A 26,312-nucleotide genomic window follows, 5' to 3' on the forward strand; every position below is an offset into this window, starting at 1 on the left:
ATGAAAAGTCATCTGCGCTAAAGCACAAGCGGTGCTGTGTTTTCCGAAGTCGCTCGAAGTTTCCTCGTGAGGTAACTTCGGATGACTTTGGAAAACAAAGCGCTGCATGTGCTTTAGCACAGGAGACTTTTCATTATAGCGGATGGGAAGACATGCGAAGGCAGTTCGGGGAGATTGTCGTCCACAAGAAGAGTTGATTAGTCGTCAGGCAACAAAATTTACCCGAATCTCCTCGTGTGAACTAACCCTTAGAATACCTTCCATACTAAACTCTAACTATTATTATTTTTAGTTAGCTTGCTTCTCTTTCTTCCTCTCCCCATTCATAATCCTGCTTACCCTCAAATAGGGAAGGGAAAAGGATGTATGTATTTTACTTTTAATACCCCAAGATCAGGTGCATCAGTGATGCATTCTCTTTGTAGAAAACCATTCCCCATGGGATGAAATGATAATGGAGTAAAACTGTTTGTAATTCCCAGCTCACAGGCACAAATTGTAAGTGGGGAAGGTAAAAGATGTTCTAAACAAGTGTTTGTTTTAATGTTATAGCCGCTTTTCACTTGCATGAAAGATCCTTATTTACATAATGCATCTCTTAACGATAACCACTCCATTACACAAAAATAGAAAGAAAACAGCCTCTCAAGATGCAAACTTTCCCATATGGCCTTGCAAATATATACAGCTTTCCATTTGCACTGGTGCAATTTAGCACATATGTTAGTGAATTATGCCCATGATCTTGTACCCCATTTTTAAAGGAACACTAACATCTAAAAATGAAACAGTTTTAAAGGAATAACAAAATAATGTACTGTTGCCCTGCACTAGTAAAACTTGTGTTTGCTATATAGCAGCTTGTTTATGTAGAAAGTAGAGTTTCTGAAGCAAACACACCAATACCAGTGCAGGGCAACAGTACATTATATTTTCATTACTTTAAATCACTTTAATTTTTTTTGGTTTTACTGTTACTTTAATTTTCCTCTCCTTTTATTCCTTTCCCATGGCAAATACTAGTTACTTTCATGGGGGATCCCAGGTGCCTCATAACAGAGATTGTATGCCCTTTTATCTTTGTGTTTGGGGGATTATTAACAATAAATTCTAATCAGGGGCAATCCTGGCCCCTCCGCCGCCTGAGGCAGCAGCAGTTACTGCTGCCCCCCCTCCCCTGGAAATTCACTCTTAAAGCAGAATGAAAGCTAAGGAGGCATTTTATTGCCAATAGATTAGCTGCAATAGTGCAAGCTAGAATGCTATATTTATTCTGTATAATGCTTTACCATACCTGAGTAAACAGCTGTAGAAGCTCTTTGTTTGTTTAGGATAGCAGCTGCCATATTAGCTTGTTGTGACATCAATTCCTGTCTGAGTCTTTCCCTGCTCACTTATAGTTCTGGGCTCAGTTTACTGCAGAGAAGGTAGGGGGAGCAAACTGAGCATGCTCATGCCCAGGGCAAGGAGGTTTAAGCTGAAAACAGGAAGTCTGATACAGAAACCCATGTGTACACAATAGAAGGAAAGAAATGCTGTGTTTCTTTTGACAGAGGACTCAGAGCAGCATTACTTTGAGGGATTACTGGTATATTTAGGTGGACCTTTCTGATAAAGCTTACTTAGTTTTAACCTTTCCTTCTCCTTTAAAGTACCAGGAGCAGCATTTTTGCTGCCCCTGGTACCTAGTGGGGCGCTGCCGCCTGAGGCGACAGCCTCAACTTGCCTCATTGGCGAAGCACCCCTGATTCTAATACAGGTTGTGTTTTAAGTGGCCTAAAAAGAATTGCAACGGGTGCAGTGCTTTCCTTTGTGTGCACTCAGATTATCAATCTTTTACATCAGTGCAACAATATAAACGTTTTAGTGATGTGTAATAAAAGCCAGTGTGAGAACAGGATATTAAACTGGAACTATTTATATTCCTTTCCTGTTTGTCTAGTGGAAATATTAAGAATTTACCCCCCCCCCTAAACTTTTAGACCCACCAGTGCCTCCGCTTGCAGTTCTAGTTACTATTGTGTTAGTCTCACGGACCACCACAACATTACTTTACACAGCCAGGCTGTTGTGTTATAGTGAAAAAAAAAAGAGCCAGCAAGAATCATGGGTTCAAATGGCCAAGCAAAGAGCCAGTAATAATTTTTTGACAGATAAAGCTGGAAATTTATCATAAACGATTAAAGTGCTCATTTACAAATGCATGTACAAAATTGTGCACGCTCAAATGGAATTGCTATTGAGAGTTATTGTTTCCATCCCTTGCATTACTGGTTCTGGCTCCTGAAACAATGTTGCCAGCCATTTGATTAACAGACCAAGGGAGAACCGACTCCTGTTACATTGTTTTAACAGTCAAACCACGAGAACAAAAATGGATAAATAAACACTGCTTTCAACTGCAATTACATTGGCAAATACCATTCAATCATTGAACCTTTGTAAAGAATGATAATTTGTTTGATTATGCAAAATCGGTTTTGGGGGAAGGAAGGACCACTTTTTGAATTGTTTACTGCTCAAGTTAATTTTCATTGCCCCCCCCCCATGCATTAAACATTGACTGACCGATTCATTTGGTTAAAGGAATATGAATGGCTAAAAACATTTCATTCTTCTTTTAGCCATGGGAATGTAACAGTGCTCTTAATATAATATAGTTATAGTTATCTCACTTCTTATTAAACTAGTTATCTCACATGTTGTTAATAGCCTGGCTGTGAATACTAAATAGGGGGTTTAATGCCATACTGGTCTGTCCACCCATAGTGCAGTCCTGTTCAGGCCAGAGTGCTACTATCAGAGGATATGTGAGGCGCCTGGTGGAACAGAGCTGCTTACTTTGCAAAGCACTCAAAAAAAGGAATTACAGGGACAAAAGCAGTTTCTTGCCGAATATCAAAGTGTGCAAAGTGCCTGTGCACTCGGCAAGACCTTTGCAGCATCTAACAGTACTTCACTGGTGGGAAAGCAGCGAGCGAGCAGGAAGAATATATGTTGTTTGATAGAAGGAACATTCTATAGCATTACCATTTCAACTCATTCAAAGGCCTGCAGCCATTTCACTGCTGCCTGACATTTCCAGTAATAACTTTCACAAAGTATGAGAATATATTTATTTAAATATACCACAAGCCAGATCACTCTTTTAACATTTCCCCCTTCAGATGTCTCACTGTTAAAAGATCTCGTTTTTCTAACATGGCATTATTAGTGTTTCCTTTATACCTCGTATTATTTTGATTATTTCTATTTGTCGTGGGAGAGCTTGTCTGATGCACAAAGCTGAATCATCAGGGTTCTCTGGGACTACGTTGCATGACAAGCACGTCATCCTCTCTTCCTTAGTCTTGGCTAATGTATCCTAAGAGGGGAGATTAATTAAAGGCAAGTCTGAGGCAGCCTCTCAGGTTAAAGCAATAATTGGATTCTGCCTGCCATGTGACAGAATTGGTTACAGGTAAAAGATAAAACATTGCTAAAAAAAAAGAGAGAGAGGTTTGAGCAGAAATGCTAAAAAAAAAGAGAGAGAGGTTTGAGCAGAAATGAAAAGACATTATTGTCTCTTTCATAATCTTGTGAAACGATCCTCTGTAATGTCCCTAAACATGCTTGCTAGCAGTAATAAATCAAACTGTAATTATAAATAAGGCTACAGTTTAATCTTGCCTTTGCAGCCATTGTCTCTATGGCGTGCTAGACTCCAAAGTTCCCTATCACCTCCCATAGCTCTCCAACTGTACTACGGTATGTTATAATGCCATTATCATGCATGCCTTACATTTTCTTATGGCCTGTGCAGGGAAGTACTATAAATCTGTTCAATTGTAGGTATTTCCCAGTTCTAATCACTTTTTGCAGAAAAGCTTGTAGTCTGCGCCATATGCCCTTTGACCACAGCATGTATGTTAATCTGCTCAGCAGTTATTGTGTATATGAGCAATATGCCAGCAATCCACTGCATAAGACAGAGTTCACTTGTAGATATGTGCAAATCTCTTGTGAAACTGATACATGAGGCCCCACTAACCAATCTGCCACACCAGGTAAAAGATACCACAGAACATCCAAAGCCTTGGAATAGTATGTAGACTGGGCACCATTGTAAGCTGTGTAAATGGCAATAAACCACACTGACATATGCCTTGGTCTACTTGTGTTTTAATTTTTCAGTATGCAACCAACCTAAGCACAGTACTGCTAGGAATATGCAGCATTGCTATTCACTAAGCACAGTAATGCTAAAAGTATGCAGCATTGCTATTCACTAAGCAGTAGTAATAGGAAAATGCAGCCTTACTAAGCAGAGTATTGCTAGGAGTATATAGTGTTGCTATTCATTAAGCACAGTACTGGTAGGAGTATGCAGCATTGCTTTTCACTAAGCACAGTACTGCTAGGAGTGTGCAGCATTGTTATTCACTAAGCACAGTACTGTTAGGAGTATGCAGCATTGTTATTCACTAAGCACAGTACTGCTAGGAGTATGCAGCATTGCTATTCACTAAGCACAGTACTGCTGGGAGTATGCAGCCTTGTTATTGGCTAAGCAAAGTACTACCAGAAATATGTGGCCTCCCTAGGTATAGTTAGAAGCATGCTATTGTTTGCCTTTAAAACAGTTTCAAATGATAATGCAGTTTTTGTCAGAGTTGACAGGCTGCAAAGTAAATTTCTAGTATTTGCATCCATTGTTAAAATGTTATAATAACACATCAGTGTGTGCCTCCAGTAGCAGCCAAGTCTACTTATATAACAATTTAGGGATCAAACACCGTGAAATAATGATGCAGGTTTCATCAAGGTTTAGTCATAGGGTATAATAAATAATTCTAAAGGAAATTTGTGATTACAGGGTTCTTTATAGGCTGTGGCAATATATAAATATCCAGTGTCTGCTCATTGGCTGCAGCATGAGCTACATCTCTCATTATTCTCAAAAGCCTGCTAGAAATATCAAAGTTCCTGCATAAAATGTTGGCCAATCAATATTATATTTAATGCTTTGCAATGGAGTCCATAAGATAATTATTGCCAAAACAAATTGCTTTGTAGATAGGGTGCATGTTGGTTACTTTTAATTATTGCCTTTATGGCCAGTGTAAAGTACTCATGATTAATATTGCATGAGGTATGTTTAACCCCCATTCAGTTTGGGAGCATGTTTCTAGGAGACACTGCCAAACAGAATTCTGCCTCCATGAGTCTGCACTCCCCTTACAGAAAAATGCCTACTAGAGCGCTAATGTCTTCTTATTCAAAATAATGACAGGATACAATTTTAATTACTTGAATGTCTATTCTGGAAAAGTGATATGATATTAAAATGCTAAACTTGTCAGTGCGATTGCTGTACATAGTGAAAGGTATTTATTCAGTCTGGGCATCCATCCTATAATTATATGCAAAAAGCACATTTAAAAATGGATCATAAAACCAAAAGGCAAAATGCTAAAGTATCTGTTAATTAACTGTTCATTTTCTGTTAAGCTGAAAGTCTAAAGAAAAATGTTGTGCTCTGCAGAATATTCTTTTCTGTGTATATTCATACAGATACAGCCTCATCACAAGGGGTAAGTGAAAATGTGAGAGTAGCTTGGGTGATGTAAAAATGGCAGTAAATAGGGGTAGTGGAGGAGTTTGGGAAGCAGTGAGAATAGCTAAGAGGCAGGCCAGGTTTGGATATAATTTGGGGGCAGTGGAGTGAGGGGCAAGCCTGTGGGTCTGGATATAGAATGGTGGCAGTGCATGGGGTGAATTTATAGGCTACTATGAAGGAATGGGCAAGGAAACATATATATATAATGGGGGGCAGTGGATTAGTTCCCATGGCTAGGATACTGTGAAGGCTTGGATATAGCTAGGGGTCAGTGTGAGGGGATAAATGGCTAGGGTGCTGTGGAGGAGTGGGTAGGGGAAGCGTGGATATAACTATAGTGCAGTGGAAGAGTGAGATGGCTAGGCTGATGTGCAGGGGGCTGAATGGCAAGGGTGCTATGGAACTTAGTGATAGCTAGGAGGCAGTGAAGGAAGGGCATGGGAAGAGGGCAGTGGAGCCTTGGAAATAGTTAGTTCACGGTAGAAGAGGGCATGGTTGGGGGTGGGGTTGTAGAGACTGTGAGTGGTAAACTAATATAGTCATATACATTTATGATAAAGAACGTTCATATAAGCCTTGACAGTCGTCAACCAATCAGAACTGCAGGTGCATGACATAAAGTATATATGTCTATAAATAAGACATAAGTTACTTTGGTTACAGAAATACTACCAATGAGGGGATTATTTGAGGTTAACAATCACTTCAGAGTAAAGATGGCCACATATGTACTGATTGTATGAAAGAATTCTCAGTAGGTATATGCTGGTTTGTCCTCCTGGCCGATATCGTTTTATATATATATAGCAGTTTTAAGTGTTAAAAAATGTAATCTGTCAAGCACCTGAACTTCTATTTCTAGGGGATCTCTAATAAATCATTAGCTTTTATATTACACTGCTCGTTGTTAATATACCCACACTTGTTTTCCCTTGAAGCTGACAGCTGAGCTTGGCAGTGCCCTTTAGAAGAACCCCTGATGTGCACATTTAGTATTCCATGGGGTTGGGGTGCTATGGCAAATAGCAGAGACATGATGCAGAATAGCAAGGTCTATAGATGATAAATGGCTGCAGATTTTCTCATGGACAGTGTTTTTAATCTCATTTGATTTGGTGTTTACAGGCCTTATCGATTGGGTGATTACTATGCAACTTGTAGTCTTTGAGTGAATGAGAAAAACAAAATTACATCTGCAGCAAAGCTCTTCTCAGCTTGTCCTTAATGTAATGATGTACTAAATTCTGCCATAAATAACATCATATTGATGCGTGAGATATGCATTGAGTGAGATGTGATTTTCAGTGTTCAATATTGGGTTACGTTTGCATAGCACATGATGCTGGCTGGTACAAATTTATCTGTGTTTAATATTGAGTTTTTCAGGAAAAGCCGTCTGGTATTTTGTCACATGCTGAGCATAAAAATCTGTTTATCCGCATTTGTGTCTGTCTGCGTGTGGCATTCAGATGGATGCTCTTTAAGGAGCCCGTTGGCAGGCAAAGATGGCACAACGGCCTTATTCTCGGGCTGCCTCTACCCAAGTCATCTAAGCCCATAATATGTGCGAGTTTCAGATGTGATTATAAAACTCATAATAATACATAATACAGTATCAACTTGTATCTGTAGGAAGAGAAGTCAAGTAACCGGTTTATTATTGCATATGAACTCTCACATCTGCTAATGGGCACAGTATCTGATGCCAAAGTAGTAGCAATGTGTGACATGCCGTGCTGATCACCATTTATTTTACTCACCCCAGCTGAAATCTAAGGCATGGATTTGACTTGCCAAGAGACAAAGTTGATCCCCTGCTTGCCAAATCCTCCACAGATTTCTTTGTTTTTACATGATAATTGTTATGGATTCTAATCCACAGATGTGGTGCTGTAGATAACTGGTCCAGTTCGTGGTAAATTTGGATTCCACTGGCATGTGGCATCTATTCAAGGCCAAAGGGCCAACTGGATAAGCTCTTTGACAAGTTGACTCAGGGGTTAAATGGATGGAGAGTGTACAAGGGGAATGTGCCTGGTATGGCCACCTTTTAATTTGTTCCAGTCATTGAGCCAAGAGCCAATGCACCATGAACTGGTAGACATAATGTATAATATTATTGGTACAGGTATGGTACAATGCTTTAGACTCCCTAATCTGACTTGTTGGAGTCTATTTCAGGAAAGTGCAAACAAGAGCTGTTGTGTTTACACACAGGCTACTTCTTAAGCATTGGGTCGTTTTTTAACAATTATTGTTAAATTATTTTTTATTGAGTTTTTTTTTTGTTACGAATATCGAAGTCAAAGGATTTACCGCATTTAGTTTGATCGAAGGAAAAATCGATTAAATCCTTCGATTCGAAGGATTTTAATCCATCGACCGAACGATTTTCCTTCGATCAGAAATTGCTAGGAAAGCTTATGGGGAAGGTCCCCATAGGCTAACATTGGTGCTCTGTAGGTTTTAGGTGGCGAAGTAGGTAGTCAGTTTTTTTAAAGAGACAGTACTTCGACTATCGAATAGTCAAACGATTTTTAGTTTGAATCGTTCGATTCTAAGTCATAGTCCAAGGTCGAAGTAGCCAATTCGATGGTCAAAGTTCGTCCTTCACTCGAGCTAAGTAAATGTGCCCCCATGTGTTATACAGTGACAGTATATTGTACAATTGAGTCCTCTCTGTTTACCCAAACCGGTCTACCCAAACCGACCAAATTTTTTCAAATTTGTTTGGGCATCCACGATTGTAAAAGGTGGTTCTGTATAAGGGAAGGCTTTGGTTAAATAGGTCAAGCCATTGGTGGGGGGTGGGCAGAAGGCTAGATATCCACTTTATCAGTCTTTTTTGCCTGTATAAACAGGTAGGTTAGCAGATATTTTTCTGCTGTAGAAGGGACAATATCCCCAATTTGATTCTCCCTGGGTCTTTAATTATTAAATATCTTTGTACGGTATGTGCATTTTGTTTTTATTAAATAAAGTATATGACTAAATGATAGGATCCCTTGAATTTAAAGCAATACCAAATGCAATTCACAGAGAACAACATTGCATCTATTATACTAATATGTTAAAAATAACTTTCTGTTTAAGGTAAGTAAAATACATTATTTGTGCATATTTGCATTTTGCTGGTAACTGCATTGATGCTAAAATGGCAAGGCCAGTGGGACTGTGCCGTCATTGGGCTTCTCACCCCCTTGTAACTGCTGGGAGCCACTCATGCACTCCCTGACCTTGTGATTACAGTGTCAGCCGGTGCCGGGGATCCCAAGGTACAGTCAGCATTCCCAGAACAATCAATTTGTATGCAACTCGGCTGCTTGCTCCCTCCCTCGCTCACTTGCTGGTGCCTGTTAAAGTTGTACTCTCCTCTTTTACCACAGGGTTATATCTGTAACAATACATTTCTGTATTCAGCCCAATAAGTGTTTCCTTTATGCAACCAAATGTGATAACCGGTTGTTCCAATGTATATTCGAGACCTATTGGTCGGAGTAGTAGGCACTGTGTATGTTTGGGTGCAAAGACATATAGTAGGTTTCAGCACAAAAAAATCATATTCCAATGTTTCTGCGCTGAAAACCACTCTGTGTCTCTGCACCAGGCTGACACAGTACCTGTTAGTACAGAACCTTTAGCGAAAAGAGGCTAGTGGATTGACTGATTTTTGGTTGAAAACCAGCTGAATCTGGCGCTAGCTTTTCGACCTGGGTATGTCTGCCTGATCTGTCTGTTAAACCAAATGATTCTTTTTGTTTACTATGCTGAATGTCCAACTATTTTTGTCAATCGGTCCATCTGTACTTTTTTTTTTTTTTTGAAGGGAACATTTCCCCCCCCCCCATAAATGAGTTCTGCAGCAGCTGAGCCCTGCTCAAAGTAGCATAGCAACAACTGATTACTGGTAATAAAGATTATTGTTCCTGAAGAAAGCATCTGCCATTACCATGTTATTAATATATATTTACTAGTGTACTCCTATTCAATTACTCCTCTATTTTACTTGATTAACAGGGAGTTTGCTTGGCGGGACCCGGAGTTACCAGAAGTCATTTATATGCTTCAGCATCACTTTCCTTCGGTGCAAGCCAATGCCGCTGCTTACCTGCAGCACCTCTGCTTTGGAGACCACAAAACCAAGATAGAGGTGAGGAAATACCCATTGTTGGCTTCAGGGTAATCAAAAGAAACAAGGCTTCAGATCCCTGCGGACATGGAAATGAATGGCTTTATTGTGGCTAAAGCCTTGCAAGTCTGCCCCCCATTAAAACCATTCATTTGTTCATAAGCAATGATTTTATATTTCATATTTAGATTATATTTTGAATTCCAACAATACTGAGAATACTGAGGGGGGTGTTGTGTATAAAAACAATTCTGTGCTTGCTGGGACTTGACCCTTTGTAATGGCACCGGGGTTTAGCAGTGGGAATGGTTGCATTGTTATACAGTATATGGAGGTAAATTACTCTGTATTTTGTATTCCAAATCAAAATACATTTGGAAGATACAATGGAGACTCTAGGGATTAAATGAAATTTGGAATGCAAATGTAACTAAATCTTATTTCCGCATAAATTCAAATGATATTTATCTTTTTATACGTCTGCAATAAATGCTCATGAAATCTCTTTTCCCTCCTCCCAATTGGTAACCTTTCAGGATTCCTTTAATGAACCAGCCAGAACAACTGGACTAATCTTACTTTAATCTTTTTAAAATGTTATTTCACTTCACAAGTGCTTTAGCATTACAAACCCCAGAACCTTTTCTCCAGCATGATATTATTGTCAGTTAGTACTGCAGTGCTACCAGGTATTGCTATACCGCTGTGTTTTTATACTTTATTTTACACATGGCACCCAGACTAAATCTGGAAGTGAGCTTTGTGCTCTGTAACAAGTTGCAGCGTTAATTGTGCACCCCCAAATAGTTTAGTAAAAATCTATAATAGGCCACTTAATAAGATATAAACTATTTGTTAACTCATAGACATAAGGTAGAGAGAAAATGTCACAAATAAAGCACTAGCAGCTAGTTTCTGCTATGTTCCTGCTTCTCTTTCTACCTTTTATTATTAACGTTTATTTTTAGAGTGCCAACATATTGTGCAGCGCTTTACCTTATGTCTATGCGTTTAATGCACTGTGAGTGGGGGTGTTTAAGAGAAGACATGGATAGCTTATCCTCCATTGTTGGACTCTCTTATTTCTTGTGTATCTGTTTATTGGATACTGATTTGGGGGATATAGTTTCCTTTAGGTAAGCCCTGTGTGCTTTTAAATTCATCTGAACTGTGCAGGCCTCAGAGAGTCAAATCTGTCCATGACACTGGCTGGGGGGCAGCATGATGTTACAGCAGTCTGTAGTATTGTTCACCTTGATACTTCAGCCTGCCAGAGATCCCACCAGCCCCTGCCAGCCAATTGGCCACCTCTTCCCAGTACTTGTAGGGGATTATGACTCTTCAGCAAGGTGTTGTTTAGGAAGGGTGTGGCCAGTGAGTGTGAGAATAATGGTGTTTTAGGTAAGGCTGAGACTGTAATCATACAAGCTAAGAAAACAGAATAGTCAAATACACAAATAATTGGGAATTTTTCCTATTCATGTCAGTGGTAGGCAGCACAGGCAGTGGGGACTTTTCACTAGTGGATCAAAACTATATGTGCCATTAGCCTTACAGATATGCGCTGGTGTAGAATGCCCTTCCCAAAGAGTCACTCTAGCCTCACAGCTGCATGGATACTTGCATCCATCACCCTTGTGCTGTCCTTGCCATTAAAAGAATTGTGTGACAACAACATTTTATATTGTTATAATTCTATTCTACTCGCTACAACTTTCTCGTTTCTCTTCTTTACTGCTTTCTCACTCTTTTTCTTCTTCTTTTTCTTCCGACCACTACCTCCACTGACAACTAAGTAATAAAAACCTGATCGTATAATTGTGATACTGCTTTCATTGGATTATTGGGATAAAATTCTGAATTTTCCTTGGTGAGATCAAGTCGCTGATTAAAGCATATAAATAACAGGACAAGGGCAGGGACCTTAGCATTTTTTATGTCCTGTTCACTGATATAGCCTGATCCAAGTTTAGAGGTCTGTGCTATTAGCCATTCTTTATTACATCAGAAGCATAATGCATTGTCAGAGAAAAGAAAAAAAAACCAGCAAACCATGAATCATCTTATGACAAAATAAAATGCAGACTATATTTTCTATCAATAGTAATCATACTACAGAACCCTAGCAGCATCATGCTCTGAAGAAAGCCCAGATTACCAGCTCAATCACCAAGCTACCATTTTCTAGCATCCTAGACATCATTAACACCGTTAAATACTAGTACATGCATTATATTTGTTCTGAACCGAGCATATAAAAATTACATAAAGTGTTTGGAATTCGAGCTGGTTGGAATTTGTCTTTTTTTTTTGTCTCATGAAACTTGTTCAAGTTCATATTATTTGTTGATATTTTGTTTTTAGTGACTGTCCAGAAATGGACTCCTTGTCACAAGTTAATCACTGTTTTTCTGCCTTCCTCTTTAATAGGTGTGCCGGCTGGGAGGGATCAAGCACTTGGTAGACCTTCTTGATAACAAGGTACTGGAAGTCCAGAAGAATGCCTGTGGAGCCTTGAGAAATTTAGTTTATGGCAAATCTACTGATGAAAATAAGATTGCCGTGAAAAATGCGGGGGGCGTTCCTGCCCTTTTAAGACTACTGAGAAAAACAAATGACCAAGAAGTACGGGAACTTGTCACTGGTGAGTAACTGAGGCAGATACCACTGTCCAACCCGCCACAGATATGTGTTTACTCACGTCTTCATTCTCTTATAGACAAGGCCTGTGGCTTTTCTTCTGTTACTATTTATTCATGCTGACCCTGCTGATTAATGGGTGATGGGTGATATAAGTTTAAGCTAGCTAGTGGTACATGATGTTACATTCACTTACACTCTCTCTGCTATCTGGATAAAGGAACAGCTATATGTGATGTCACTGATGTGCCTCTTATCTAGGAGATAAAAGGCTGCATTTTGTTGGGCCACTATTAACTAATAACTAATGTTATTTGCCCTTGTGTGGCCAGCCTATCCATTTTCAGTTCAGCCACCATTTAGGGCTATTTGGACTCCAACCCACATATTCTAGCACATTCCTTGCATCACCTATACTTCCTTCCCTGTATTTCTCGGTCTCATCCCTGAGTAATGCTGCCCATAAGAACAAGGTTAGCTCTAGGCTGAAAGGGGCTGCCAATATACTTCTACCTTTGAACAAATATGTTGTCCAAAAGAGAAATATATATTGAAGGTGTTGCTGTGATGGCTCTGCTTATGTAATCAGGGAGGTAGAGCAGACAGAGCATAAGGAATGAATTAATACATTTGCTTGGCAGGTTCCCTAGTGTGGGGGAGTGATAGCAGAGTTTGTACAATTCTAAAAATTCCTACAAGCACACATACAAGGAACTTAAGTGAGTGTTCTTCATTCCGTGACTGTAGAACAATGGTTCCCATACTGTGGGGCTGGCCCCTCTAGGACACTGGTCCAAAACAGTGGCAGTTGGTGCTCACTCTGAAGGCTATTTAGGGGAAGATTTGGTTAAAATGCCCATTTGCTTCCAAGCTACTTCTAGGAGCCCAGCTTGAATATAAGTTAAGGTGAGATTCTGGAGGTAACATTTGATTCCCTAGATTTTTTTCTTTCTTGCGTTTTCCTATATCCGTAACCTTGTTATGAGCTAATGAATGAAAATAGCATTCTAATCAACCTTCCAATATACTTTTGTTACAAGTGTTCAGTGGTTTAAAAGTTGTTTGTAAATGTAATTACCAATTATAACCGGATCTGTCTGTGCTCTGATATTCTCTGCACTGCTGGTTCTAAATAATGAAACCGTGTAGCAAAAGCCAGCTGAAAGACATTTGAAGAATCATACAAGGCATTGTGGGAATTGGAGATCCGACTTAGAAAACAATGTTTCAAGGAACCAGCTGTGAAAGTAGGGAGGGGTGTGTGTGGATGCTGAGTTTTCATTTGGAGGGGTTGAACTTGAAGGACTTTGCCTTTTTTCAACCCGATTTAACTATGTAGCTGTACACAAGGGGATACTGATTTCAGTTGTAATTCCAATTAAAAAGACCAGTAACATAATTTAAAAAAAAAAATAAAAAATCATACGTATAGAACGAAAAAAAAAATACAAGCTATATTAAACTTTTAAATCGCTAAGTCTTTATTAAGAAATAACTTACCTAAAACTCCACTTGCGCTCCTCTTCAGAAAAGGCGTCAGGGCGACGATCCATCGTGCAGCGTTATCTCCTTTAAGGAAGGCAGGGAGGAGCGCATGCAGAGTTTTGTTAACTTATTTCTAGATAAAGTCTTAGCGATTCAAAAGTTTAATATGTCTTTGTGTTTTTTTCTATACTAACGAATTTTTTTTTAAAAATTGTTACTGGTCCTTTAAAGGAAATGTTGCTCTGCTTAAAACTGGCAAGAGAAACATAAGATGATTCTTCTTTGCTTGCTAAGAACATCATCACAACTCTTTCCCTTCTCACCAGGGAAATGTCCCATTGACCAGAGTGTAAAAAGGAGTGTAAAAACTGCTGCTATTGTCTTGGAAACTAGGAAACAATATTAATGTAAATTGCAAAAGTACAAAAGAAGAGAGCCACTATGCATGTGTACTGAGGCATTAATTTAATTTAAAGTGTAATGATGCAGTAGTCTAATATAACCAGCTATAGAAGAAAACTAAGGTTGAGGGGAGGCTCCTCTCAAACCTGTGATGGATTATTTTAGTGATTGCAGCATGCACATATTTACAAGACTAATAGCCATTTCTGCATTCGGTCAACATTACTGAATAAGGAAATGAAGCCAAAACAGTTTAATATGTCATACCCCACATTACTACTGCAAGATGCCCTTTCAATTTACAGACAGGCATTAGGTATTGCACAATAAGATTCCATATCTGATTCCCCCGGGAGGAATGACTGAGAATCCAGACTGCTTGCGGCCATCTTTTAATTCCCCTGACCCGCATCGACACAGATACTTTTCATTTCAAGTGTGTTGTGTACTGAAGTGTGGGCTGTCAGAAAAGGCAAAATGAGAAAAAAAAACTATACAGCCGCTAATTAAAATATTAGAGTGCATCGTGTTGCTCCATCGCAGGACTGCGTTGTTTTCAAGTATTGTTTGGGTAATTTATTCCCTGTGTAATTTTCATTATTACTGTTATTTATTTAAAGTCATCGTCTATGCCAAGTACACTGATTATCTAGAGCATTAGCATTCAATTTCAAGCTGCTATGATATTGGCAAAATAATTGAGCTCTGTTCATGAATTTCCCAGCCTAATGTTCTATTTCAACATAATTCATAAATGAAAAATGTGCCGTTCTTCTGCTAATGGCTGCTTTAACTCCTGCGGTATCCTGCCCGTTCCTGCCCAGTAACCCGATCCAGCCTCTGGCATTTCTCATAGTCATACTGATACATTCTGATAGATGAGATATTTGATATTTATGTCTTCCTTCGAATGTAAGTATTATATGTTCAGACTTCCACATATACTGGTAATAACCCCACTTTTCCCCCACATTGCAGGGAAACCTATGCATACAGTATAACAACTACTTCATGGTGTCCTAGTATATTTCCAAATATTGATATGTATACTTCAGGGATGAGGCACCCCAGTCTTTGTTTGTGGCTAGTACTGCCATAAGGGCTGTATATATTAAGAGATATTCTCAACGCATAATTAACCCATGTAGTTATAATGGCAATTCATTTATTCTTTGCCGCATTTGTGTATCTCAAATATTTATATATTTTACAGTTTGAATAGTTTTGTTTGCTCTGCCTTGCAGGCAGCAGCGTAGCGAATGTTAATGAGTCTTTTAGGGTAATTGATCCAACTTTGTCATCGGAGGCGCTGACTGTAATCTTAAATCGCGAGTCTTGTGAATTCATTTTTATTTCATATGTTTATTAACAGTTTTTGTCATTGTGATCAATAGAAACTTCTTGTTTTCAAGATATTAATGTTGAACTTCCTCCCTTTACCCAGCAACAGAGTGTTCTTTTGGGTTCAGAGAGTGTTTACAGATACTTTTGCCCATATATTGTACAACAGTACAGCTTGCATGTGTAATGGTATAAAAAAATAGGCTTATTATGTGACAAAAATCTCCCATTAAAACTGAATTAAGGGAAAGTAATTTGGATTTATATGTAGGGTCTATTTTCCTTTTTGGAGTGAGGGGTGTGAATGAAAACTACAAATATGCTTATTTATAAACAATACCTGCCCCATCCTGCTTTCCCAGCTCACATACTTAGCCTTGCTAAGCATTAACCAGATGGCTAGTGTTTTTGGAAGAGAGCTGGGAGTAATGATATGAAAATGTGTGCAGCCATTTTCTCCTGTGCATTCATTTTATTTTTGTAGATGTCATGTTGCTTGGCAACACATGAGGCTTTTTTTCTCTTTTACACTTGGCGATCAGAGATAGGTACATTTCCTCAACTCCTCAATAACACGCCAGGAAAATGAAATTAGCCCCATGCACAATCAAGAGTGAAGTCTAATTTCCTCCAATGTAGAAAACAAGTGGCATCTGTGGCCATTAGGTGCCTTCCATATCCATTCTTGTGTGACAGTTGCAATAATCTTCCGCCCACAGTCCTGCACAAACCAACACAGCGGATACTTGGAATTTATTTATAATTTTGTTTCTCCCATGGATTATTGTAATAATCTTTAGTTCTTACTAAAGAAATTACACTTTTGGGGATGAAAGGAGCTGCAGTGGATTTTTTTGTTTGAGCTTTTTTTCTTTTCATATAAAAGTAACATTTTGTTATGCATTGTCTTTATTAAAAATATTATGTGGTACAAGCTTATCTATATGTTCTCAACTTGAAAGAAAACTACTACAGCAGGTCACCTTCTGGGATTTGAAGTCCCTTTGCTCTCCAAAGAATCTATGCCATGCCCACCATAAAGAGGAGGTGTACTTTAAGTTAAAAGATGCACCTTTACCCCAGGTCTAGTAACCCATAGCAGCCAATATGCAAGTAGAATATGTTTGAAATCAATGGTCGCTATTGGTTACAAGACATGAATCAATTTTTTCATGTTATTTCATTGCTCCTTATGTACTTGTGTAAAGAGATGAACTTGCCTTTGCTGTACATTAGTTGTGTGCTTGCCTAAACCCTACTGCGACTTAATTTCCCAATTATATAGAGCATGCACTGCCTTCATTCTTTCACTTGTTAAATGATTCATCTCCCTTTAATGTGTCTTCTCTTGCATTATTCTGTTAGTAATTGGCTGTTCGAATATATCTGAAAAACAGAATGTCCCAAAAACAACATCTGCTTATCTGAAAGAAATCCCCACTGGCCATCCTTGCTCTGGGCATCCTACATAGGAGCTCTTTATCCACTTTACCCAGCTTGTTCCAGAAGACTTTTCTTCTCCTTAATAACCTGCAAGATAATCTGTCTCTAATCCCCATGAGTCCTTTCAAGTAGGATGTCTTTGACCTCTAATTCGGTCACTATAGCAGGGAAACTTCTTGCCTTGGCTCCAAGTAATCCTTCCCTTCAGAACAGTAGTTAAAATTATACTGACATGTTGCTATAAGAATTGATAGTAACGTTTCAGTGTTAATATGAAAGAGGGGCCACAGTCTTCTTTTTGTCCAAAACTGCCACCACTTACCAATAACTTGATTCGCAAATGCTGCAGTTTGTCATGTTTGGCTGGAGGTGGTTTAGGTCCTTCCATATGCTGGAGTACCTGTATTGTAACTAACAGTACTCCAGCCTTTTGAAGAACCCCACAACCTCGTGCCCTGCCGAGACAACTTTCTCTCATACCAACAGATCTACAAATGGCTTGACTTTGAGAATGAGCACAAAAACCCATAAAAAATACCAGTATATTGACCCATTTTGTCCACCTATCAAGAGTTGCCCTCATTTCATCATTTAGCACTTGGCCTAGTGATTAGATCACATGGAGGACCTTTGCTGGCCCAATAGCATCTGTGGGCCAGTGCAGGTTTTGGCCAGTGGGGTTCTTCGCCTGGCCTGATCAGTATCTCACAGAGATTCCTAATAAAATGTCATTTGATATTGGTTCTTTTGATATCATTTTGGGCTCATAAGCAGCCCAGTGGACTCTTGACTTGGTCGAAAGTGTCTTGACAGCAGCCAATATGTCACGCTATAGGGGCTTGGCAGAAGAGGAGATTTGTCGTCCGCAATAACTTTGCCCTGCTGGGGGCCGAACCTTGAATCCTTCGTGAAAGATCCAGTCAAATACCGATCTGAATCCAAACCTAATTTATTATCCAAACCTAATTTTTATTTTTAAAAAAATGTTTTTTGTGTGACAAAAAGTCACATGGTTTTAAGGATTCTAATTCAGATTTGGCCAAATGCCAAACCAAATCCTGGATTTGGTGCATCCTTACTTTAAGTACATTGAATCGCCACATGTAAAACACTTTACATTTGGCAATCCAGCGTTATGTAAAGTGTTTTACATGCTGTGATTTAAATGCAAGTAAAGGGAAAGGTATTTTCTAGAGATTTGTCGCCTATGGGTAGAGCAGATTTCCTGCAGGCAACAAATCTCCCCATATGCCATTGGACTCCCTAGATTTGCTCTATTGTGATCCATCCCAATATACATTTGATGGTAGAGAAGGCACATTCTGTTGTGATGTAGGAAGCATTCCCAGCAAATGCTTTGCCCAGTAATAATGAATGTGTTTTATTACAGAGAGTGTTTACATAGGTGTCTGCAAATGGATCATTTTATCTTGTGACCCTATAAATAAAGGAGAGATGCCACTGATTTGAATTTCTGTGCCCCTTGCGCCACCCCTCCTGCTCATTTTCTGCTCATAGCGGAATGGAAATGAGGGCCGTGCATAACATTTATGCTACATGAAAACAATACTTTTCACTAAAAGGAAATTGCTGTGTATAAGAACAAAATGTCAGAGATCTGCATTTTTGCTTCTGCTCCCTCATAACCAGTGCTTCGAAGCAGGAAATCCATTAGCTTCATTTTCTGCAGAATACCATTGAAGTCAAGTAGTGCCAACAGTATCTGAAGCCAGGGTTTCCTCTATGAAATTCTTCTTCTGCTGGGTGTCATACATTGTAAAGCTCTCACAGTAGCGTTGTCTTTGGGCCGTTCAGATGTATCAAATGATTGTGGCCACAATTCTGGAATTCTGAATCCCTGCATTGCAGGTAAAGAAAATGGCTTTGAGTCTGAAATTTGCACTTTGCACACTGCACTCTCTAAATGCCCCTTACTTGCTTTCAGTCCCAAAGAGTATTCCTCTGTTACTTACAGTCCTTAATTGGAGCACTATATACTAGGGATGCAATGAATCCACTATTTAGGGTTCGGCCGAATCCTTGATGAAAGATTCGGCCGAATACCGAACCAAATCCTAATTTGCATATGCAAATTAGGGTCAGGGAACAAAAAAGTGGGAAAAAAAATCTTTTTTTGTCACGAAAAGTCACATGATTTCCCTACCCGCCCCTAATTTACATATGCAAATTAGGATTTGGATTAGTTCGGCCAGGCGCAAGTATTCGGCCAAATCCTGCTGAAAAAAGCAGATTCCTGGATTCGGTGCATCCCTACTATATACCCCCATTCTGCCCTTTATCCCAGCCTCATCACAATACCATCGAAAACCTGAATAAAGGTGGCCGTATACAAATGAAGATCCGCTTGTTTGGCAAAGTCGCCAAATGTGTTGAACTTTGCCCAATATGGCCACCTTTTGCTGTGTGATATCAAACCTGCCCAAAAGATATCTATCAGGGAGGGCTGCCAACTCTGTCTGAAGGGGCTGAATCAGCATCTTAAGCCTGATAAATCTCCCTCTTGGGAAAGCATTGTGCTCACATTTGTTGAATTAATACCCAGTTTTATAACACAAACCCAGGCAGTTCCATACCCAGACTGTCTCCTGTTTGTAAAATGGGCAGAGTTCAGCCCTAGTGGAAAAGAGCGATAGAGAGGTAAGTAGCCATCATGTTAACACTTACACGCTAATAAGATAAGTAGCTGCTATTTATTATTCTCTGTGTGTAGTACATACCGCCATAGGAAGCAAACCTGTTTCCTCCAAGCCTCACGGGGACTGAAAGCAGCTTGGTTAATATTCATTAATATTAAAGTAATATTCATTTAATTCCGTTCAATAATGAAAAAAGAACAAAGTTGACTACACCAGCTGTGTACATTGCCTCCTTCTGTTTCACCTTGTAAAGGACAAGTGCTCCATCTGTGGTATACTCTAAACTGCTAGATACAAAATACTTTGATTGTCACAACCTATCATTGCTTTGTGCTCACTGAAGCAGCATAAATCATCTTGTAATTGCCCCTCAGCATCTACCACCTTTGTGCTTGAGTTTAAGGCTTAGCAGACAGAGTTATGTAGATGATAACTTTGTTTCCAGCAGAAATCTTCCTACAATACATCAGTTAAGGGGTTACGGTTCCACAGTTTTCCTTGCTTGTTGCGATCAGGGTTACAGATAATTAAATGTGCTTTTCTGAAAGAACATGGACAGAATTGCTGCCATCCGAGTGACTTCTTCCGAAGATATATAACCTCATTTTTTATTTAGTACACTGGAACAGCGCTTCCATTTAGGTGTAAGTGCCTCCCTGTGCTCCAGGTGGGAACATTCTGTCATTGTTTCACATGGGTGGAAGTAATCAAGTGTGTTGCATTGGGGCCTCTTTACAACTTTGTTACCTCTTTGCGGCAATGATTTGAGTATTATAGGCTCTGATAATGCACAACACGCAGTGCCAAGTTCATTTCTCATGTCCCAACGGCCGGGATTATTGCACTGTGGCCACAGGTCATCCCTTATCTCTGTCTCCATGAATCACTCTGGTGCTGCTTGGATTATATTATTATTTGTACTCATCCCAATAAAAGGAGTTGTTGAGTGATTTTATATAATATATAGAAAAAAGTGATCTATTCTATATTGAAATTTGTGAACTTGAAGACACTGGGGGTAATTTATCAACACTAGGCAAATTTGCCCATGGGCTATTCAGATTGCTGCATTCATTGTTCTACTTGCAGCTGGTTTCAAAAAGCTTAACCACTGATTGGTTGCTATAGGTAACTGCCCATGGGCACATTTGCCCAGTGTTGATAAATGAGCCCCACCCTGTTTCTGCCAATCCCTGGCCTTTTGAAAGGCCACTTTTTTTAAGGACAGTCAATATATGATGTTTTAGTACAAAGCAATACCTTTATATGGACATAGTGTACTGCTATGTATAGTGGTGTTTCTACTAATGTTAAACTTCTATCTTTATACTGAGCCTTGATGAATACGTGGATTATAACAGAGTAGTTGGGCAATGAGGGTTAAAAAATACATGTGGATACCTAGAGTGGAACAGCGGTATCTTTGGCATGACTAAGGGCTATGGCACATGAGGCAAATTTATTTGGTTTGCTGTTCACATCAGTATCAAAATGCTTGAATTTGGGTCAGGTGATAAGCACTCAGAAACACTGGTTGTGCTCTTTGTGTGGGGTTACAAAATCTTTGCCAGATAATCGTCTCCTTGTTATCGAGTGTGTGCTGGTTTCCCGTTAGTGGTGCCGTTAGATTCCCTGGAATTTTTTATAAATGACACAGTCATCCAGTATTCAGCCCTCCAGCTGTTGTAGAAATATAATTCACAGCATCCTTAATCTGTTCAGGTATTGATATGTGAATTTGCACCTTAACTACTGCTAGAGGTTGAAGGTCGGGCAGCCCTGATAATAATTTTTTCAGACTTTCAGATACAGATATTCCTCTTTTTTTAAAACCTTACTTTACACACTGTCCTACAATTATAGCTCATTCCCCTTACTATTCCAACTGACCAGTTGTACTTCCTTCTCTGATAAATTATAATATACTCTGTGACAAGCGGCGGTACATGTAATTTTTGGAGGGAATTAGCTGCGTGGTAGGCAGATAAGCAGAGGATCGGGAGAATAAAGACAGGGACACCACAAATTAAATACATTTCCACTGGACAGCCTTCCTGTGGAAAGTGAGTTCCAATATACAAACCAGACCACTTGAATGGATTATCTGTCTTGCCTGTTCCTTCCAGAATATTATAGCTTCAAGGGCCATACAGCAAATTCCTTTAAACAGAGAAACCATTCCCTATTTAGTAACATAGCCTTTGCAGCTTACATTTCCTATTGTGGAGAAATTAACGGCAAAATTCACCTTTTGACACATTTCACTCTATCACATCTCTAATGGAATTTGCTGCAGTATTTTTTAGGGTCTGGCCACGTGGGGAGATTAGTCGCCAGACGACAAATCTCCTTCGCAGCGACTAATCTCCCCGATCTGCCTTGCGCCGGCTAAAATGTAAATCGCCTGGGGGTAGGCACACGGATCACTTCGTTTCCTCGTGAGGCAATTACGGGCGACTTCGGAAACCAAAGCGCTCCGTGTGCTTTCCCCCAGGCAATTTACATTTTAGCTGGTGGAAGGCAGATCGGGGAGATTAGTTGCAGCGAAGAAGAGGAGACTAATCTCCCTGAATCTACCCATGTGGCCACACCCTTAGGTTTGTACCACATTCAAGTGCAGCTTTGTGGTGCCACCTTGTCATACAATTGGGCTAGGGGGGGTGCTGGCAATTGCCACTGACATGATTAACAGGGTGATTTGCAATTTCAGACCCAGGCAGTGCTTGGTATTAGTATACACAGCTACTATGTACCAACATGCTCAACCTTCCCAAAAAATCCCTCTTGATCGCTGGAGACTGTCTTTGTCTGATATAGTTTGTAAAGTATAAGGTGTGGGACACACAACTATTCCATCTAGGGTTGATACCAGCTAAGGGGTTTATTTATCTGCCAGACCAGCTAGTATATGGCTGGTAGTAATGAGGGGCATAACTGAGATGGAACGCTCAAGCTACACTCATAGAGCATACAGATACTGGTGTGCTGTATAGACATGAACATTTGGTCATTTTACTGCAGTTCCTTTACTGCTCCCTCCTGCTACATAATAAAATCCTGTGCATGGTTCTGAAAGAGATTAATGCAGGCAGCCTATTATTAAGAGATAAGAGCTCTGCGGGTCCTTGGGATATTTAGTCTAGTATTCATTTTAACATCTTTACATCCTCCAGGGAGGGGAAACAGGATAATGAGAATCTGCTTTTACACCAACAATAAACATAATCTATTGCCTTCTCTGCTGATTTTTTTTTTTAATGAAATCTCTTAATTGTGTGTTTTTACATGATAAAGTTTTGCTTGCATATTAAGCAGCACTGATTTAGAAGAGGCTGACCTTATAGACCAACAGCAAGAAGATCCAGTAATATGTTATAAAAAAAATATATTGTTGAACAGATCCAGTTGGGTAACCTAACCCATATATTGGGGGGTCCAGGCGTACTGCCCGAGCATACAGCTTAGGGGAAAGTTAAAACAATTTTCCATTGTGACACTTTAGGAGGTACCCCAAGACCAGACCGGTGAATTAATGATCTTTTAATGAGTGCAAAAAATGCCCTGAAATGTGTATTAGTAATGGCCAATGTGGCAGCTGCTACCTTAGGGCATTGGGCAACCTCTAGCCCTCTAGATGCTGTTGGACCGCAACTCACTGTATCCCACCACACCCCTGGTTTACAGACAGAGCCAGCATGATGAATATACAAGAAACTGAGGGGCTTTCGTCCGTAAGAATGCCTAGTGGTGGCTGATTTAGTTGCTGTTAGCTGATTGAAATGCTATTATTTGTAATTAGCAGCTACTTGTGTTTCTTCATGGGCATTCAGTGGCTCTGTGCTACTATTACTGTCATACAGAACGATCCTGCAGTACATTGTTGTCTGATTTGTTCTGGTGCTTTTGGGGTAAAAGGACCTGTAGTAGTTACTTGTGTTCATCTTCTGGTTTTCAACCAAACATACAGTATATCCCTGAAGCCATTAGAACCCCCGTATAGATTAATGGGACATCTTCAGAGTTGACTTTGCATTTCGCTATCTGTTCTGTTTAACACCTTCCTCAAACCCACAGAGATTTCATTGAATGCAGTACAGTGATTTTTAATTTCACAGCCCTGCCAGTCTCCCAAGTCATAGCATGACGGCTATTGATGCCTTGATGTGAGGAACTTGTAAGATTCAATTCTCCCTCTTTCCAAAACCTGCTGAGCTGCACCGTATAGTCCTAGCTGGCACTTTTGCATTCACAACACTTGGCAAGTCTTTGCAGAAATGTTTAGAGATCCCCATCCATAACTCAGAGAAATACTGAGAGCTTCTATCATTTATCAGCCTTTTCCTGAATTCTTTCTCTTCCTGCAGGAGTCCTGTGGAACTTATCTTCCTGTGATGCTGTAAAGATGACTATTATCCGTGACGCTTTATCTCCCCTCACTAACACTGTGATAGTGCCACATTCGGGCTTCAATAATTCTTCTTTCGACGACGATCACAAAATGAAATTTCAGTCTTCATCAGTCCTGCGCAACACTACCGGCTGCATGAGGTACGATTCTTGCTCCCATCGCTTTGGTACACCACGACCGCTTTGTGCCATTTCTCTTGTTATATTTAATATATACTATAGCAAACTGACTGGATAGATATGTGAAATGTCCATCTGTATAATGCACTCTTCCACTTAATCCCTCAAATATTTAAAGGAACAGTAACACCAAAAAATTTAATCGTTTTAAAGTAATGAAAATATTATGTACTTTTGCCCTGCACTGGTAAAACTGATCTGTTTGCTTCAGAAACACTACTATAGTTCAAACATGGCCTCGCCCTACTCCAGGTTTGCTACACACCCTATACATGTGCCCAGATGAATGAGCCCCACTATTTAGGTTATCCATTTTGGGCAGTCAGGTCTGCTGAAGAAAACCTTTGTTGACCTGACCATTTGGCCATTTCAGGAGACTATCTAGCGGTTCTAGCTGCCAACCATTGTTCCTGTGCTAAATGAACAGTTCATCAACCCTTTTCCATGGGTTGATGATGAAACTTTTTCATCCAGATGTTAATGCTAAACAGGTAACGCTGGCTTTATAAGTCTGCTCCAACCCTTTGCAACTATTCAGGGGTAATTCAGAAAAATAAATTCATACACACTAAGTACATCAACACCCCCATCCTAAAATATACATTCAATTCAGTCTTAATACCCTGCTTCTTCATGCGGAGCAGCTGTTGCAGAACATGTTTCTATGCATTAGGATAACAAGGCTGAAATGTGAGCATTCCCACAGCAACAAGAAAATAATAACATTACAGCTGCTGCCTAGTGGAACGGCATTTAAATGTATGAACATTTTAATATGACCCATCATTTATGTTTTATTAAGTGCCAACATTGTCTGCAAAACAAAGTATTTCATTAAACAATTTTCTAGTCCAATGGGCTGACACTGCTCCATCCATTGTCTGTGCAGTGATCTCGGCTCCGGCAGCCGCCTGACAATTCATATACATTCTTCAGTGCTTTCGGAACATCATGTTACCATGTGCTCTATCACAAAATATCCATTGCAGGGCATCTTTCTATTATTTGTGGCCATTTTGAATGCGGGGTATTGATTTATTTTCCAGAAACCTGAGTTCGGCAGGGGAAGAGGCACGCAAGCAGATGAGATACTGTGAAGGGCTGGTCGATTCTCTGCTCTTTGTGATCCAAACCTGTGTGAACACTTCTGATTTTGACAGCAAGGTATTTTATATTCCTTGGTTATATAATCCATTAACAGCACCGGTTCTGTGCACAATGTATCAGTGAGGTGCCACCTAGAACAAGGCAGGTTCTAACTCATTTATAGGGTAAATATTAGCCTCACAACACTGGAAGGCATTATAATTGTTTAATATCTAAGGGCATTAGCATTTGTACATAACTCGAATTATGATATACAGGTATGACATCTGTTATCTAGAAAGCTGAAGTCCTGGGGCTTTCCGGATAACAGATCTTTCTGTAATTTGGATCTTAATACGTTAAGCCTACTAGAAAATCATGTAAACATTAAATAGAACCAATAGGCTGGTCTTGCTTCCAATAAGGATTAATTATATCTTCTTTTGGATCAGCTACAATGTATTGTTTTATTACTACAGTGAAAAAGGAAAGGAAAAAGGATTTAAAATAATTTTTAATTATTTGGATAAAATGGAGTCTATGGGAGACAGCCTTTCTGTAATTCAGCGCTTTCTGGATAACGGGTTTCCAGATAATGGAACCTATACCTGTAGTACGAAAGCATCCGTTATTGGGAATTACGTTATCCAAAGTGCTCCAGACAGGAAGGCTGTCTCCCATAGACTAAAAATCATCCTTTTTCTCTTTAATAATAAAACAATACCTTGTTCCCAACTATGATATAATTAATCCTTATCGGGGACAAAACAATCTTATTACGTTTATTTCTTATTAGGTTTATTTAGTGCTTAAATGATTTTTAACAGATTTAATGTATGAGAATCCAAATTTTGGAAAGATTCATTATTATTATTGCAAGTTCAGTTCCTTTTCTGCTTCTGCCCCCTCTGTAAGCAGAGAAAGAATATTCTGCAGCCTCTCC

At 39.5% G+C, this 26,312-nt stretch overlaps 1 protein-coding gene across 6 annotated transcripts in view; it reads left to right on the forward strand.

The window, feature by feature from the left end:
• pkp4.L (plakophilin 4 L homeolog) overlaps positions 1-26,312 on the forward strand; it is a 179,975-nt gene that overhangs the window by 142,538 nt on the left and 11,125 nt on the right. For all 6 annotated transcript variants that reach the window (XM_018235795.2, XM_018235796.2, XM_018235792.2 and 3 more), the window contains 4 exons: positions 9,617-9,749; positions 12,159-12,372; positions 24,061-24,244; positions 25,330-25,447. In XM_018235795.2, coding sequence (XP_018091284.1) covers positions 9,617-9,749; positions 12,159-12,372; positions 24,061-24,244; positions 25,330-25,447 — 649 coding nt within the window. The remainder of the gene's footprint in view (positions 1-9,616; positions 9,750-12,158; positions 12,373-24,060; positions 24,245-25,329; positions 25,448-26,312) is intronic.

This window comes from Xenopus laevis, chromosome 9_10L (assembly GCF_017654675.1).
Source record: "Xenopus laevis strain J_2021 chromosome 9_10L, Xenopus_laevis_v10.1, whole genome shotgun sequence".
Classification (NCBI taxonomy): Eukaryota; Metazoa; Chordata; class Amphibia; order Anura; family Pipidae; genus Xenopus; species Xenopus laevis.